At 41.4% G+C, this 18170-nt stretch overlaps 1 protein-coding gene and 1 long non-coding RNA gene across 3 annotated transcripts in view; one reads left to right on the forward strand and one right to left on the reverse strand.

Annotated features, from left to right (window-relative positions):
* The window catches only part of SLC22A15 (solute carrier family 22 member 15), a 66433-nt gene that overhangs the window by 41810 nt on the left and 6453 nt on the right, over positions 1–18170 (forward strand). For both annotated transcript variants that reach the window (XR_012491608.1, XM_019730336.2), the window contains exons 6-9: positions 3077–3292; positions 7168–7308; positions 9188–9273; positions 17790–17910. Coding sequence is in view for 1 of the 2 variants with exons in the window: in XM_019730336.2 (XP_019585895.1) it covers positions 3077–3292; positions 7168–7308; positions 9188–9273; positions 17790–17910 (564 nt within the window). In the remaining variant the exon portion in view is untranslated. The remainder of the gene's footprint in view (positions 1–3076; positions 3293–7167; positions 7309–9187; positions 9274–17789; positions 17911–18170) is intronic.
* On the reverse strand, positions 4888–8085 carry LOC141568470 (uncharacterized). Its single transcript, XR_012491609.1, has 2 exons — positions 7675–8085; positions 4888–4942 (listed from the first exon to the last, which is right to left on the reverse strand). It is a non-coding gene; the product is annotated as an uncharacterized LOC141568470 (long non-coding RNA).

The following is an 18170-nucleotide window of genomic DNA, read 5'->3' on the forward strand; positions in this document are numbered from 1 at the left end:
ATGTTCATTCAGATAGATCTTTCATTTAGTTGTTCTTTGTTCAGGTTGGAACGTAAGAGAGTTGTTAAGTGCAAAAATGAATATGGTAGAAATAGCTAACCTATATTTAACAAGGAAAATTTATTAAACACATTCAGTTGTGTAAACTGGAGTGAGATAATTGTATCAGGAAGGGAGACTAACAATATTTTATTAGCTTGTGTATTACACGTTTTGGGAATAAATGGGTGCCTAGTATAGTCCTTGAAGTAATAAGAATTCATGTAAATATTGGTAAATAAACGAATTTTCTTTTGAAGTATTTAAAAATCTCATATTTCTCAGTCCAGTCGGGCCCTCACCTCTCCTTCCTTAGTGGAGTGACTTTGATGGATGACAGCCATTCTGCCTTTCTTTTCTGAGTGTGTAGTCTGACTTTCTTACTGCTTAGTGCTAGCGGGGGACATCTCTTCATTGGGAAATGAATTTGGGTCATAGAAAATAGGAAACAGAGAGAAAAGAACACGTGAAATTGAAGTATATTTATTCCCTTGGGCCTGGAATGGAAGGCTTCCCACAATTGGCCTCCAAGTTATCTTTCCTAATTTTCTGTCCCATTTCCCACGCTCTGTTCCAGGCACACTGAGCTGCTTGTTTTTCCCAAGATACACACCTGGAGCTCCCTGACTGCAGCAGGCTCTTTGCCAGGTTCCATTTCCCCAAGCACCAAAGCGCAGGGCCTTCCACACAGTAGATTCCTTCATATCCACTGGGCCAATGTCGGCATAAACACATTTGGAATTAACCATCAGCAATATAAGACAAAGTCACGTTATTTTAGTGTCATACCTTGTTTGTTTGTCTTACTAAAACCATTATTACTTAGCTTCAAAGTTCCTAATTTTAACAATGCTTGAAGTTGAATAGTTTTATTTTTAAAAACATTTGCAAATTTTTTTTTTTTTTCACTTTTTAAGAAGTTCACAGAACACTTTTGAGCAGAAGCAACACTGTTAAATTAGCGCCGTAGCTTCTGAAGGTGGCACCAGGGCTGTGTAAAGAGTAGCGTGTTCAAAGGCCTGCTTTTTCTTGTAGAAACACGTCTTACTATTTGGTCTGCATAATCTCCATGTGTTGGAAATCATAGTCCCAAATCTGGCCATGGGCAACTAGGTGAGCCTTTGTTACTGAGAAGCTGGTTGGCTTCTCAAACTGTGGAGAAATCTGAGGTCCTAAGTTTGCATAATCAAGACCAACTTTCCCAAGTAGAAATACAGGGGGGTGCCAAAAAAATGTATACACATGACTTATGTTCATCTTTTGTTATCAGTATATATTATTACAATTTTAACACAGATTTTTCCTTTCTTAAAATGTGTATACATTTTTTGGCACCCTGTATAGTTTTATTAACTCAGAGTTAAATTTCTAAAGTCTGAATCTCTCTCAACAGTCATCTTTAAAAATGATTTATAAAGTCTTAAAAAAAATTTTTTTTGTTGTTGTTTTTAAACGATTCTGAAAACACGGAGAAGTTGAAGGGGAGGGAAAAATGACTTAAATTATCCAAAGATAATGCCTGTCACTTTTTTGGCTATTCGTGCTGGTTCTTTCTCACTCCTCAGTTTTAATTATTATCAGATATTTTTTAGTAGTCCACTTATTTTTCTACTCTGAGTATATTCTCTGTAGTCATGCCAGTAGTCTTCTGTTATTCTTTTTGTTTGTGGTTAAACAAACAAAATTTGCATGGCACCTCGGATGGCCCTGTGGCGAGGGTCCGTTGATCCAATGGCTGATCAGCAGACCTGACTTCCAACAGAACAATATTTCACTTGATTATTTACTTGTGTATCAGTCATACTAATCAAATGGCAATGGGGAAGTAAGTAAAAGGATTTTTCAGGACGTTGCAGAAGGCATTTGTTCCTGCTTTTTTTGACGATTAAATGTGGTACGTGAATGGGCTCTCAGTAGCAAAACTCCTGGGAACGTTCCTGCCTTTTTGTTTCTATTTTCTTTCCTCTCTGCACCTATTACACTGCTCCATACAAAATGAAAGTGCCCAGTAAAGGGTTATTGACGGACTGGCTGTCTATGAAATCCCAAATTCTGTGGTGTTTGTTGTCAGTTCACTATCCGTACTGAAAAGCATGGCGAATTCTAAGAGGCACTTCAAATAGCCAATATTATTTATACAAGTTTCATTTTAGGTCAGTAATGTCAAATTAGATCCAAAGGTACTTGAGGTTGTGTTTAGCAAACAAGGGTTCCATGTTCCTGCCACAGTTTTGTCTTTGAAAAGTCCTCTAAAAGCGTATTGCAGAACTGAAGAGAAGATACCTGTGGTGTCTGAGTCTTGAAACTGTTGGAAGATATAAATCTTCAATAATACTCTGTAGTTGTAGCAGAGAGTTACTATTGCTTTGTAAATGGAAGTCAACCAAAAGGTAACTTTTATTCTTTAAGGTCTTGGAGGATCAGGAAATATCCTCACGACATAGTACATAAGATGTGTCAGCTGATTCAATTATTTTGAAGCAGTAAATTCTCAAAAGCAGCTCACTTGTGATAAACCCTGTTTAATTTTTATGTGTCATATAAAATAATCTTTACCTTCTTAGTAACATATCACTATGTTAAAAGCACTTTTTAAAAAAATCGTTATTTTTCTGACAGGTAAAGATTTTTTATCTTCTTTGTGAAGCTTTTTCAGAACTCAAAAAACCGACTATCTGTGCAGTATTATTCCAACAACGCTTGGGTGTGAATTACAGCCATATCGCTGACCTGTGCTTTGTGTTATTAGTGTGGTAGACTTAACTTACCATCCGTATGTAAACATTTGCTTAAAAGTAAATGCATACTGTTGACCATGTTTACTGTCACTTTGGAAGCATGTCCTTGGTTTCCATTCATCCAGCAGACGCCATTTAACGCTGGCATGCTGTTGAAAATGGGCCCCCTCTCTCTTCCCTATGCCAATGGGAGAGTCAGGCTTTAGACCCAACACAGACCACCCACCGTAGGTGAATTGTCTCCTTTCTTTGTACGCGTCCCTATATGAATATACAGCCTTTAATGACGTCTCTTTCAGATTCATTCCTGAATCCCCTCGTTGGTTATACTCCCAGGGTCGCCTGAGTGAGGCGGAAGCTGCTCTGTACTTCATTGCCAAGAGGAACCGCAAGCTCAAGTGTACATTCTCACTGACATATCCGGCCAGCAGGAGCCACAGGGAGACCGGAAGTTTCCTGGACCTGTTCCGGTACCGGGTCCTCTTGGGTCACACGCTGACCCTGATGTTCATCTGGTAATTATTCTACCTACTGGGTGACAGTTCATCTTCGACTCGGGTTGCTAAAAGTCTATTGATAATCTGAATTTTACCACTTCTGTCAGCATGAGGCTATTTTCACAGAAGGAATCCCCACCCTCCATTTCTTACCCCAGTCCCTGAGTGCCTAGCTTTGTGCTTCCCTCTGTTTTCGCATCCTCTCTCTCAAGGAGCAAATGGTGGTGCCTGGCACAGGTTTGCTGAACGTTAGTAAACAAATGTCAGAAACACATCTTTGCTCCTGAGGTATCTGGTATAAATATTTACATCCCCCTTTTCGTCCCCCCTCCCAAAAGAAGGAAAGCAAGAAGCTAGCATAGCAGAAACAGAACCGTTTCTAAGTAGGACTTTAACAATGTACCTGTGATTTTGGCATCAAGCAGTTGGATAGCACATTGTAATCGCAATGCCCTGGGCTGTATTTTGTGTGGCATTCCCACTCACCCACTCGGATGGCTAAATGTTATTCCTTGGACAAATGGGGTCCTGGGAGTGTGAAGTGACTGGACTCAACACCACACAGGCAAATCAGGGAATGGATGGATTAACACTCTCTGAACCTGATTTTCAAGTTTAGCTTATTACATACTGTCTCTCAAAGTGCTCTTGGCATTCATGTAAATTGCATTAAATGGTTCCAGATGGTTCTATTGAAAGAATGAAGTTGTGGAAAGAGGAGACATGGGTGGACAGTACATACAGTTTGTGAAGTGCACCTGTGTCTTAACATGGCATATTCTGCTAGGGTACCAGAGGTGTTATTTGGTCCAGTGTTGGCTGTGAACATCATATTTACGGGCCTAAGGGACTGTTGTGCTATAATTTGTATGTATTTGCCATGAAGCCTACGTGGAAACCTATATTATCACGTGGAGATGAAGGAGAGCAATTTTATATGAAAGTGATTTATGTATAAAGCTGAGAAAGCTGAGACAAACAGTACATGGAGAAGAAGCAGCTGCAAAGATGTTTTTCTGTATCGTGATTCTCTTTGCTTACGCAATCAAGCCCTGGCTGCCGCCTGGATGGTCAAGGGCCAGGTCACACCACCTGCTGCCTTCCTCAGGGAGCCTGCACAGTGCTGGAATATCACAGATGGTATAATAAATGTTGAACTGAGGACACAAGCTTGAAGGCATGGAGATTAAGGGACCCTTTTAAAGCCACACCTGACAACACAGCATAAGAGCTAATTTGAGTTCCTACCTATGGTAAAGTAAATACTTACAAACTATGTTCAGGTGCCTTGGGCTTCGTAAAACTCTGCATTTGCATACCATGCAGACAGTCAAACCCTCCTGCCTTGAAGGACGCCCCTACTTCTTGTTTTAAAGTTTTTTATTTTTAAATAAATTTTACTGGGGAATATTGGGGAACAGTGTGCTTCTCCAGGGCCCATCAGCTCCAAGTCGTTGTCCTTCAATCTAGTTGTGGAGGGCGCAGCTCAGCTCCAAGTCCAGTTGCCGTTTTCAATCTTTAGTCGCAGGGGGAGCAGCCCACCATCCCATGTGGGAATTGAATTGGCAACCTTGTTGTTGAGAGCTCACACCCTAACCAGCTGAGCCATCCGGCCGCCCCTCTTTTATTTTTTATATTTTTGAGGCATATTCATTTTGGGATTCTGACCTTCAGAAGATAAAAAAACAACAACTAATGAACAAATAAACTAAACTTAGAGTCGGGGAGAATGTCCCTGCTTATTTTCTATCGTACACAGACATCCAAAGGAGTTCTTCTCAAATAAACTTCTTTCCCCCCGGGCTCAGAGTGTTAAAATACACAGTAATAGAGACGATGTCATTTCACATACTGCTGTTCTTTTTGAAGATGCTATAAAATTCTAAAGTCTTCTCTGTGGATCTGTCATTGAAGAAAGCCTTACCTGGGGAGTAAAATTATACCTCTGTGTTTAACATCTGTTCCTTTGATTATTTCCCACTGTAGTGCCTTTTTAAATAGTTCTTTGGTGCCCTAAATATACTGTTAAATATTATGCAGGCATTTTAAATTTTGTTTGGGGCCCATAAAGAGCATTGAAATGATTTTAATTGCTGTAGTCGCTCATCTCAATGACCAGCTCTGCCATCAACGAAACTTGCAGGCAGAGTCTCCACCTTGGGACCATGTGCTTTCCTTTCCTTACCCGGGTTCTCTCATTCTCTCTCACCACCAGCTGGTAACTACCTTCCTCAAGTATCCTGAACTGGCTTTGTTTATTCAAAACTGGCTCTGGTTGCTACCATCACAGCTTGGTGTAAATAGATGTGTGTGTTTCCATGGCTGGCATTACTTCCCTGGGATTTCTATTTTCCATACAGAGTAGACACACACTAACACATGCAAGACATCAGGAATAGTGTTATGTCAGAGCAGGATCTCTACGGCAGGTAGAAAGGACTTTTAAAATAGTTTAGAAAACTGCATGGGTTTAAATTTGTTTCACCCGCTGCTTACAGGTAAGGCGCTAGGGGACAGGGAAAAGAGACAACTCGGTGGCACCTTGCATCCTTACATGTGACGTCCTGACTACAACACTGCTCACTGTCCTTAGTAGATGAGTGACAGCTCGACCCAGTGAGAAGTAATTTGAAGTAGCCGCTGCCCCTGGCTCATTTGCTGGAGATGGATGAACACTAAGCAGTCCAGCTCCAGGGGTCCCTCTTCCCTCCCCCCCACCCCTCTCCTTGGTTACTGTAGCCCATTGTTAATAGCTCAGGGCACTGGGCACACTTACTTATTTTGGCAGAGATGGACAGAAAACTTTCCCATTTGACTTCATCATAGACAGAGCTCCCTGGACTTTTTCTAAGGAAAACTAGAAGGACTTCTAAATGAGAACTTCCTCCTCATAAACACTTGTCAAAGTGAGTTGCAAAAACATAAAAACTGCAAACTGCCAAAGCCCAAGTGTTACGTAGGGATTTATGGTTTCCAGAAATGGAGGCATAGACTAGTAAAGCCTAGTTTCAGGGTTTTATGTTTGTTTGTTCAGTCCTATTTTGTTTTGTTTTTAATGATGCAATTTCCTAGACACAAAAAGTTGCTATTATTCCTTTCACTCTGTCTGAGGAAGCCCCACCTTGCAGCTTCAAGATGGCGCTTTGTTTGGCTTAGCTCCTGGGCTCCTTAGTTCCTGCCCCATGGGAGGTAGGCTCAGCGGCAGGCACATGCCAGCCCACTAGGGGGCGCTCCCGAAGTGTCTCGGCAATGGCTTGCAGAACTAAATAAATGAAGGGCCCTTCCCCACTTGATTGTCCTGGAGGAGCCAGCCTCTGCCATCACCTTTGTCTTTTCTTGCCTGTTTTGGGCATCTGCAGCATAGGCACCTGGTGAATGCTGGATGGGGGTGAGAACCTGGTTGGGGCTTGGAGTGCCAGTCATTTCTGGCCTTCAGGTGACCCACTGATGGCACAGTCACTTCTCAGCTCCTGTTCTCTTGGCTTTCTCCATGCGAGTTCTTTGCTAGAGTCATTTTGACAATGTCACAACAATTGCCTCAGGCAACTGTCCTATAAATTGTATTAAATAAAGTCAGAATAGAGTCATTGTCTTCTAGGAAATGCAGAAATGCTTGATGAAAGCGCAGTGTCTTTTTCGGCAGCTGGCCACTGATTTCCTTCATCTAACATCTCGACAAATGATTCCCAAGGCCCCTTTATTTTTTTTTGGTGTTTTTCCTCCGATAGGAATTTAGATTAGGATAGAAGTCCTAATTAGTGGGAGAGTCAAGCTTGTTGCTTGAAACAGATTGCATTATATTGAACCAGTATTTGAATCTTCTCTGGCAAATTCTTATGCGCTTTTTCCGTTGTCCTTCTTGTCTTTAACCCCACCCCCACCCCCAATTGCAGGTTTGTGTGCAGCTTGGTGTACTATGGCCTAACTCTGAGTGCAGGTGACCTAGGAGGAAATATTTATGTCAATCTGGCCCTGTCTGGCCTCATAGAGATTCCATCTTACCCCCTCTGCATCTACTTGATTAACCAAAAATGGTGAGTATAGATGAATATTGGAGTGTACCATATACATACACTCTCACATATGTAAATACCTAAATATCACCGCCGTTGACCATATTCAGTATCTGCTAATTACTCCACAGTGATTAGAATTCTTTTCAGACCAAACACAGAATTCATTTTTTTAGCACAGTATTTCTTGGGTTTCACGTTTACGAGTTTTTCTGGGGGCTTTCAATCCAATATTGAAAGGCGTTTGAGTCATCTGTGCATAATTCGTTAGTCCCCACAAATGGGATTATTGGCTCCATGTAGTAGGGCCCCACAGAGCCAGTAACTGTCATTTAGAAGTGCGTACACCGGACAAAGAACTGGATGAACGAGAAAGACGTTTCTTACCTCTTAAGACCTGCTCGACTTGGTGGAGGGGAAGAATAGATCCTTTTTCGCTGCTCATTGTCAGTGGGCACAGTTCTGAAATACTTTTTAAAAGTGCTGTAGAGCACCCTTTCTTCAGTTTTCTCAGCTCCCTTCTGTTCTTGAGCCGTGACCAGGGCAACTAAAAATCCCATTCTGTGTGAGCCGGGAATCGGCTGAATTGTGCCAGTTCTTGTTCTCCAGAAACCAGCATTCCTTTAGCCTTGCACTTGGAGCTGTTATCGTGACCATGGCACATTTTGAAGGGTAGGTTTGGATTCTGTTCAGTTGAAGGGTTTTTCTTGGGGGGCGGGGAGGGGAGGCTCCCAGTTGCCTCTGCTGACCCCTCTTATCATGGTCTAAGAGCTAGGTTAGGCGGTATATTCAGAAGTCTGTCCCCACCATCCGCAGTGTGCCAGACACCCCTCCTTTGTGCAGTTACAGCTTCCGGGGTACATTTCTCACCACCACCGAAAGTGTTATAGGACACTGCCCATGGGAGTATCCTATATGTCCTTGCATCCTTGGGCCCTGCCTAGCATGGGACCTGTCACATGGAAGGCATTCAATACGGGCTGTTAAATTAAGCAAAATGACCTGCAGAACTCAAGTCATCTCTGGTCTCCCCCCCCCCCCCACCAGAGTCAGGATTACAATCTGAAGCAGAAGGAAGGAATACTGCTTTTGGGATCAAACAGACCTGAATTCAGATCTCGTCTCAGCCATGTGTTAGTTTTGTGACTTTGACCAGTTACCTTTAAGCCTCCATGTACTCCTCCTTAAACTAGGGATTATAACATTCCCCTAGCAAAATTGTCGTCAAAATTACAAGTCACTTTGAAGTTCCTAACGAGGACCTAGTGAGTTGCAGTCCCCTGGAAAGGGGGTCTTATGAATGTTAATATCTTTCTTCCAAGTCTAGAGCTCTGATTTGAAAATTGCCCCCCACAAGAAAGCATGCAATAAATTTCACTTAATTCTGACCTACTAACAAGAAAATTGTTCTGTTTGTATTTTTAAGAGAGGGGCTTGTTTTACAGTGTTTAAAATGTTTAACTGCTTAAGATCAAGTCACCAAAACTTGAAAAATGAGCTAGAAGGCTCCATTCTCCACATTTCAGTTTCATTCTCTGGAAGGTGGAGAGAATATAGCAGTACGGTTTATTATTAGGCTTAAGTAAGATAATAGAAAGCATTTGAAGCAATGCCTGGAACATAGTAAATACTCACAGAAATAGAGAGAATGATTTTATTCTCCCCCCCCCCCCCCCCCCCCCGCGCACGTTATTTAATCCTGCCATCCAGCAAGGTTTCCCCTTGTTTTTCAATGGTTATTTATTTCACGCCCTGGTCAGTCACATGTGCCATGCACTCCTTAAGAAAAGACGAACATGTATAATGAAACTGAGGACACTTAAAAAGGACAGTTGGAGGAAGAAGCAGATGAGTTGGTAAGATTCTCAAGAGAAATGCGTAATTTCTTTCTATTATTTAGGTTTGGTCGGAAGCGGACATTGGCAGCATTTCTATGCCTAGGAGGACTGGCTTGTCTTATTGTAATGTTTCTTCCAGAAAAGAAAGGTATGCCTTTCGAATTTCTCCATGAGGGTTTTGAACAGCACTTTTATTACAATGAATCTCAATATCGTGGAGAGATTACCATATGCCATGCTTCATTTCTATGATTGCATATTATTTAGCAATTGTGTGGGGTATAATGGGCCAGATTCTTTCCATTGCCTAAACTGTTCTCTGGCTGAATAATGTGCTTAGAGGTGCACTATTAATTCTTTCAGGCGATTAAGCTACCATCTGGGGTGTCTGGGCTGCAGTACTGGTGCTGTTAGAGTTGTTTATTTGATGATGAGGAGGACCGTTTAGTGCTGCACAGAAAGAAACCCCAGCCAAGGCTACAGATTGTACTTGTCATTCCAGCCAATCACAAGATGGGAGGGAGATCAGTGTCACTGGCTGTGAAAGGTAGCTTTGGCACCCCTCAATATTCCCAGTCTATCAATATTCCCAATAATAATAGCAGCAGCAATAAGAAGAATATTCGTGGTTGGTGCAAACTGACATTTTCTCAGTCTTATATAAAGTGTGAATAAAACATCCTTAGGGAACTTTGGTATTTTCATATATTTATAGCTTTGCTATGCAAACATAGCTTCCAAAAAGGTCCCTTTTGTCCTCCTCATCTAATATCACCTGCCCCTGTATGGCACTTCTGTAGATAGCATGGGTTCTCGCTTGTTTTTTGGACTGGCACACCTGAGGCATGCAAGTTACCGGTCACATCAGGAACTGTGGTTTTGCCAGTGATGCTCAGTGATAAGGCGTGAGTGATGACAAACTCTGCTGCCGAGGCATATGGTTCAACAAAAGCCCTGTTTGGGGGGCATTTCGGTTTTCATCGAGCTCCGTCTCAGAGCTTGTACTGCCCGTGGGAATCATGAGACGGTTGAATGTCCAGGTTTGAGAACTACTGGAAATACAGCTGAGAATTCGTTTCCCATCAGAGCGTTTCCCATATTCATGCTCCTTTGGCAGTTGCTTCGCCTTGCGGTTCAGTTGTGCCGATATGTCGTGGAAGACGCCAGGGCCACGCGCTCCAGTTCTGTAACCCTCCAGTACACCTGCCATGCTCTCCGTTGCCCGCTGCAGTTCTTTGCTTTGAATCTGGGCGCGTTTGTTTCACGCGTTAGGATTTTACCCAACATTTAGAACAGACTTCTAGTGTTTTTTATGGACTCATGGAACCTAGATAATTCAGTAAGTTTGGCTGTTTCTTATTCTCTAAGCGAATTCTTTTCTTTGCTAGTGCCAGGGAAGAGGGACTCCTGAGCTGCTGCGCCAACGGGGGCTTGTGGGACTAAGTGCCCACTTCTGTTTGTCTGGGACAAGACAGCCGTGGGCTTCAGATCATTGTAGCTTTCGGTTCGGCAGATTTTGCTTTTCATAGACAACTTGGAAATTCAGTTGTTTTCTACCTATAGTACTCCAGGGTTCTGTATGTCACCTTCTAGAGAGAAACTTTTTGTTGTTACTATCAGCATACCTGTAATCTGTCACACCTATGCAAGCCAGGCCCATCAGTGCCTTTCCTCCCTTCCACAAACCTGTACACGCCAGGTAACCTATAGCCTAGGGCTCTGCACATGGCCCTTTCTACAAAAACCCACAGTGAAGCGGACCTAGACCCGGCCTTACTCTGCTCACTTGCAGCCTGTTTTAAGAGAGCAGCTTCAATCCTTTATCAATTGTGCCCCTTGGTGGACACCTAGCATAGCAGAGTGTAAGAAACGTAACATAGCTGAGTGTCTTGCACACTCCACGTGCCTTAGGAACGTGATACTCTCTGATAGTTGGAAAAGTGGACATCTAGTCTATTTTTGAAGATTTCCAGGGAAAGAAATTCAGTAATGTCCCTTAGCAAAATTGTTTCTATTTTTGATAGCCATTAGAATGTTAGAATGATGCTCTTCCACGACAATTGAGCCCATTTCCTTTCATTTTATTCTTCACTGGAGACAGAGAACAGATGGCCACCCTTTTACTTTTTTCGCATAATCCTTTCTACACTTGCAGAGAGCCGTCTAGCTGATCCTGAATCTTCTCTTTTTTGAGCTCAAAAACGTTTGTTTTTTAAACTTTCTTTGAACCTCTCATAGTTACTCTTTAACAGATTTCCATGGCTTTCTTTGAAATCTCAATTTTTTAAAGGTTCTGAGCTGTAAGCTACATGTTGTGAAAGTTCTGATAAACACATATTTAAAACAAGGCTTCGTAGTTTGAAAAATTCTGTTAGCATCTTGTGTGAGCTTGGAGACCACTCACAGCTTTTTATGCTCATTTCCCCCTCTCTTTTCCCCCCAGCAAACATGCATTAATTCTCTCCTTTCTGCCAACTCAGGTGTCCCTCTACCTACCAGCCTTTTTTTTAGTATCTATATATAACTGTGGTTCTCTGTGTCTGAGGCACAGACATAGAGCCATAACTAGAAGAGGCAGCCAGACAGCTAGAAAATAGATTATTTGGTGTTTCTCAGCCTGTGGTTTATAATTATTAGACAAAGTGCTCTGTCCAGTTCATATTTGCACACTGGCTGGCCTCCAGATGAGTGTTCTCCCTCTGGGGATAATGTTACCAGGTAGCCACTAAGTTTTTCCACAGATTGGTCATCATACATTTTATCTTGCTTGAAGGAGCCTAATTAAGCTTACACTCCTGGCTACCATTTATTAAGTGTCTTAATAAAGACAAGAGAACTATGTGCTGGGTCCTTTCACATATAGAAGGTATTACATATTATCTCCATTTTATAAGGAAACTAAAGCTCAGATAGGTCGAGCAACTTGTCCAAAGTTGCACAGCAAGTAAGTAGCACACCTGGGAGTCAGATTTCAGGTCTTTATGACTCTTAAGTCAGTGTTGGTTGCGAAATGCTGTTTTGCCTTCTTAGAATTTTAGAACCAAAGTATTCATTGCAAATGGTGAAGCTGTGGTATTAGAGGATTAACGCTGGCCAGTTCATAGTCTTCAGTGGACAGGCCTGATGGGAATTGTCTAGGGTTCAAGAACCTGGGTTGTCAGGGTGGCACCAGGGAAGGAGGTTGGCAAGGAGGTTTCTGGCAGTGGTGGTCCTGCCAGAGAATCTGAATACTGGGAAGTCCCAGCACGTGACTAGATGAACAAGTTTCATAGTTGAAGGGCGTGTGCTCAGACTCAGCTCTAGTGGAGCCTTTGTGTCTCATTTCTTTTGTCAGTCTCGGCCTGCCCATTTTTTATTCAGCTGACTTCTCTAGTGCCTGCTCTAAACAGAATACTGTTCATAAACAAGATCTTGTACCTGGCCTTTTTGCACCCTAAGACCAGGACAAGAGCAAAGATGTCCATTCTTACACCTTCTGTAGAGCATGGTACTGAAATTGCGAGAGACCACAATAAGGCAGTAAAAAGAAATTGAAGGGATCCAAATTGGAAAGAAAGAAGTAAAACTTTATTTACAAGACCACGTGATTATCTCCATTGAAAATCCTAAGGAACATACCAAAAAAATCTACTAGAATTAATAAATGAGTTTAGCAGAGTCATGTGACATGCAATGTTATTTCTGTGTATTAACACTGAGTAATTTAAAATTGAAATAAAGTAATACGACACTGTAGTAAAATAAAAAACACATAATATGTAGGGATAAATTTTACAAAATATAGAAAACTATAAAATATAAAGCGCTGATGAGAGAAATTAAAGACCAAATAAACGAATTGGTGGTAATAGTAATAATAATAAAACCAATGAAGAGATTACCATACGAAAGGATCAGAAAATGTTGTTTAAAATGTCCGTTCTCCCCAAATTGATCTATTGTCAGCACAATCCCAACAAAATTTCCAGCAGGCTTCTTTTTATTGATAGATGTTGACAAGTTGAAACCTAAAATTTTATAGGAATGCAAAGGATCTAGAAGATCCAAAGTAATGTTTATCAAGGAAAACAAAGTTGGAGGGCTTACCCTACCTGATTTTAAAATTTACTACAAAGTTACATTCATCAAGACAGTATGATATTAGCATAGAAACGGTTGTAGAGATAGGTAGTGGAACAGAATTGAGTAGGAAATAGACCCACCTATATGGTCAATTGATTTTTATTTTGTGAGGAAGGGATGAGATTTTTACTCACCTATTATAAATGTTTTATTCAGTCATAACATATATAGAGAAAAATGCACACGGTCAATTGATTTTTTAACAAAGATAGGTCAGTTAAATGAGGAAAAGACAATGTTTTCAACAAATTATGCTGGAATAATTGGATATCCATATGCAAAAATTTAACTTCAACCATGTTATATCGTATGCAGTAACTAACTCACAGTTGATAGTAGACCTAAATGTAAAGGCTAAATCTATTCAACCTCCAAAAGAGAACATAGGAGAAAATCTTGTTGACTTTAGGTTAGGCAAAGATTTCTTATAAAGGACACAGAAGACACAGAAAGGAAAAAGAAATTCATCTTAAGACTTCATCAAAATTAAAAACTTTTGTTTTTTAAAAAACATTATTAACGAAATGAAAAGTAAGGTGCAGAATGGGAAAGATATTTGCAAACTACATGCCTGATAAAGGACTTGTATCCAGAATATAGAATCTTACAATTCAGTAATGAGGAAAACATGGGCAAAAGATTTGAACAGACACTTATCTAAAAGGATATAAAAATTGCAAATAAGCATGGTAAAAGATGTTCAATCTCATTAGACATTAGGGAAATAGAAATTCAAACCATGCTGAGACACCACTACACACCTCTTAGTATGACTAAAATGAAAAATACTGGCCATACCAAATGCTGACAATGATAACAAGAGGAACTGGAACACTTATATACTGCCAATAGAAATGCAAAATTGTACAGATACTTTGGAAAACATTAGCAGCTTATTTTAAAGTGAAACATACACTTATTATATGATTCAACTTTATCCAAGAGAAGCAGCAACACAGATCCACACAGACTTTGATGCAAATAGTAGCTTTATCAATAATAGCCCCAAATTGGAAGAAAACCAAATGCCCATCAGCTGAAGAATGGATAAACAACTTGTGGTATGTCCATACAATGAAATATTACTCAACCAGCAAAAAGGAATGATCTAAAACCTACTGATACACATAACAATAGAGATACCTTTCAGAAGTGTTATACTAACTAAAAGAAGCCAGACACAAAAGTCTACAAACAATTATTCATGTGAAATGCTAGAAATGGTGATTCTATAGTGACAGAACTGTGTGCATATGTGATATTTAAAAAAAAAAAAAAAAAAGCCAAAGGGAAGCAAAATAATTGTGTTTTTTGGCCTAACCTATGTATCATAATAGAGGGCCTACAGCTGTCTTAAAGATTTTTTTTAAAAATATTTTTTATTCATTCATTCATTCATTCATTTTTAAGGATGGCACAGCTCACAGTGGCCCATGCAGGGATTGAACCAGCAACCTCGGTGTTATTAGCACCATGTTCTAACCAACTGAGCTAACTGGCCACCCCCTGTCTTAAAGAGTTTTTTATCTACCGTGTTTCCCCCAAAATAAGACCTAACCGGAAAATAAGCCCTAGCATGATTTTTCAGGATGACATCCCCTGAACATAAGCCCTAATGCGTCTTTTGGAGCAAAAATTAATGTAAGACCCGGTCTTATTTTCGGGGAAACACTGTGTACACAAACAATAAAACATTTGCTATAGTCACCCAGTGAATGAAGTGGATGATTAAGTTGAATTTTTACTATTTTGGGTCAGTGAAATGTGACTGTAACATACTGAGAGACATTTTGTCCTGCTGAGCCCGAATCAGCTCTGAGAAAACTTCCAGATAATTAGTTCCAAAAATTATGACCTTAATAGCTGCATCTTAGGAATAAACTTACCACCTCATGAGTTCAGTACTTTGAAGGAGACAAGTATTTTGAGAATTCCGTTTTTTTGCAAAGATAATTGAGTTAAATTTTCCCTTTTAAGTCACGCTTTTTTCTAAACAGTTGCTGTGAACATTCATTGCTAATAGCCAATAATATCTGATTTTTTGGTAAAGAACCAAAGGTCAGGAATGCAGGGAACCAGCCCCGTGGCTGCAAAGCCTTCCTAAATGTTAACTCAGGATGACCAACGCCCAGCAGTTCCACAGGCAGGAGTCTCAAAAAGAATGGGAAATAATTATCTAATAAACAGAGCTGTCTGAAGTTTACATGGGCTAATTTGGGCAAAAGTGAATTCCTCCAAGTTTAAGTGGTGACTGCAGACTCTGTTGGCGAGAACACTGGAGAGAAGTTTCAAGCATCAGATGAGGTGTTAGGCTGATGGGAGCACACTGAGGTCACGGGGCTGGTCCCGGCTTCCCCAGATGGGCCACAGCTGGACGTGTCCTGAGCCCCACATGGGAGACTTATTCTAACCTTGGATTTTGTGGGTGTTTAGATGACAAGCCTTCTATGATGTGCCATGTGAGTTCAATTTTCAGGATGGCCATCCGTAACCTGTTGTTAAGGATGTTTTAGCGTGTCTCCAGTCAATTCTGAAAGATGCCATCTTGTTTGGGTTGAAAACAGTCCCAGAGACTATTTGCAGTCAAGCAGATGTGCACATTTCTGTTTGCTTCCATGCCACTCAATACCTTTCCCTGACTCACTCACTTTTCTGGAAAATAATTGGTGAATTGAGTGTTCCTCATTATTATTAATTGAAGTGGTAAAGTCCAGACACATATTTTGGGGGTAAATGCTGACAGGTGGGATTCTTTTTCCAGAAGCACCTCATGGTGTAAAATAACATATTCAGTACTTAAAATGGCTAGCATCTTCTTCCAAATAGCCTGGCAGAAGAGGAGAAAGCCCCAGATGGTCGAGTTTGGCAGTGCCTGGGCCACTGTGTTCATGACGCCATCTTTAAAGTTGATGAAGATTTATGTCATTGTCAAGCAGGGGAGGTGAAACATATTTTAGAATGGAGTGTATCACGTGCCTCCTTCCTGAGAAGCTGAGCGAGCACGAACACAGGTTCTTTTCACTAAATTAATCCCTATCGTACTCCTTCTGCTGATTTGTTCCACCGATATTTAATGAGTACCACTGCACATCGAGCTATGGGAGGTGCTGGGAGGGACAGGGATACAAACAAGATGCCAGCCTCAGCCTGAGGTAACTCGAAATAGACTGTGGGCAGACAAGATGGGAACGTCAGCAACTGCAGGAGAGTGTCTGGAGTGAGCCAGTTGAATGGATCAGGAGATAGAGGCAGTGAAGGTCAAAGGAAGGAGCGGGTATTGTCCCCAAGAGAGGGGACAGGCGTGTTCTATTTGGCAGAAATGTCAGGGAGAATGAGAGGCAATTACTTTGGTGAATCAGACATCACTGTTGACCTAGAAGAGTAGTAGTTTCAGGAGAGGATGGCAATGGGAGCCAGGTCGTGGTGACTTACGGGGCGTTTGCACGTAAGGAAGTGAAGGGCACGTCACTCATTGGAGATGTTTGACAACGAAGCCAGGAAACTACTACAGAGTTGAGGACCATTTTATGTTTCCCTCAGAAGAGAATTGTTATTTTGAAGGCAGAGGACAGTAGGAGAGGTTAAATACATTCAAAAAAGAACCACTGGATAATTGATAATGTTTTTGATAGGGCAATGAACTGGCCTAAAACGTATTTTTGCATTTTCCGTAAAAACGTTGCATTAAGACGCTCAACTGTCATTATTGATTAGTAAGTCAGATAAGAAGTTGGGGAGGAAGAAGGATGAACAAGAGTTCCCATATTTAAGTCTTGTTCTTGAATGAACATTGATGTTTTGTGTCTTCTGGGAGTAATTTCATGGGATTATTTCTTGTCTTTGCAACGGAACACCAAGAAATGCAAAGCGAAGGTAGGAGTTTTTCTGGCCTTCAGCTCTGCTTCCCTTGTCTATCAGGCTTAACGCCCCTCATAAGCCAGGGCTTGTCATGCTGACCGCCACTGTACATCATTGATTGTTGAGCAAGGTTGGGAAGAAAGGAGAGGCAAGTAACACCCTTGGTAGCTGAAACTTAAGATTTCCCTTGGGGGGTGGGAGATGAAGGTAAGGGGGATCAAATATATGGTGATGGAAGGAGAACTGACTCTGGGTGGTGAACACACAATGGGATTTATAGATCATGTAATACAGAATTGTACACCTGAAATCTATGTAATTTTACTAACAATTGTCACCCCAATAAATTAAAAAAAAAAAAAAAAAAGATTTCCCTGAAACTCATTTTACTGCAGTAGAAAAGTTTTCAGGGGGGCTCTGTCATGCAGCGGTGAGTGCAAGTTTAATCACCCTTACCAACCGCCACTATCTACGATGTCATGGGGCTAGCCAGAGCATTGCGAACATGTTCGCACGTGTGTAGGATGTGATCCCGAAACCTTCTGTATGTGTATTCAGTCATCTTCCCTCTTTGCTGTTTGAGATCACCCTGAATGCCTCTTACTCCTTCCGAATTAAATGTATCATTGAAAAAAAGATTCGTTCCACTAAGGCCCTCACAGGTGTGGCCCTTGTCCTCCTCAGACACAGGGGTGTTTGCAGTGGTGAACAGCCATTCCTTGTCTCTGCTGGGGAAGCTGACCATCAGTGCTGCTTTCAACATCGTGTATATCTACACCTCTGAGCTTTACCCTACGGTCATCAGGTACGTCTCACACACAGCCACCTTCTCCCTCACACACCCCGCATGTTGGTGTGGGTGCTTGCATCAACGGAGGTGACAGTTCCTACTTCACCTGGAGCTGAGTCAGTACGGGCCAGCAACAATTCAGCAAGCAGTTGTAAGCTGTCTGTGTAGACCGCTCTTTGCTCGTTGGGCTGAGGAAAATGAGCTGGAGCTGGAGCTGGAGGCCCCCTGTAAATGGTGAGCAAAGTGCTCTGCTCCAAACCTATCCTGTCGCCCAA

Source organism: Rhinolophus sinicus, linkage group LG14 (assembly GCF_036562045.2).
Source record: "Rhinolophus sinicus isolate RSC01 linkage group LG14, ASM3656204v1, whole genome shotgun sequence".
NCBI classification, from domain to species: Eukaryota; Metazoa; Chordata; class Mammalia; order Chiroptera; family Rhinolophidae; genus Rhinolophus; species Rhinolophus sinicus.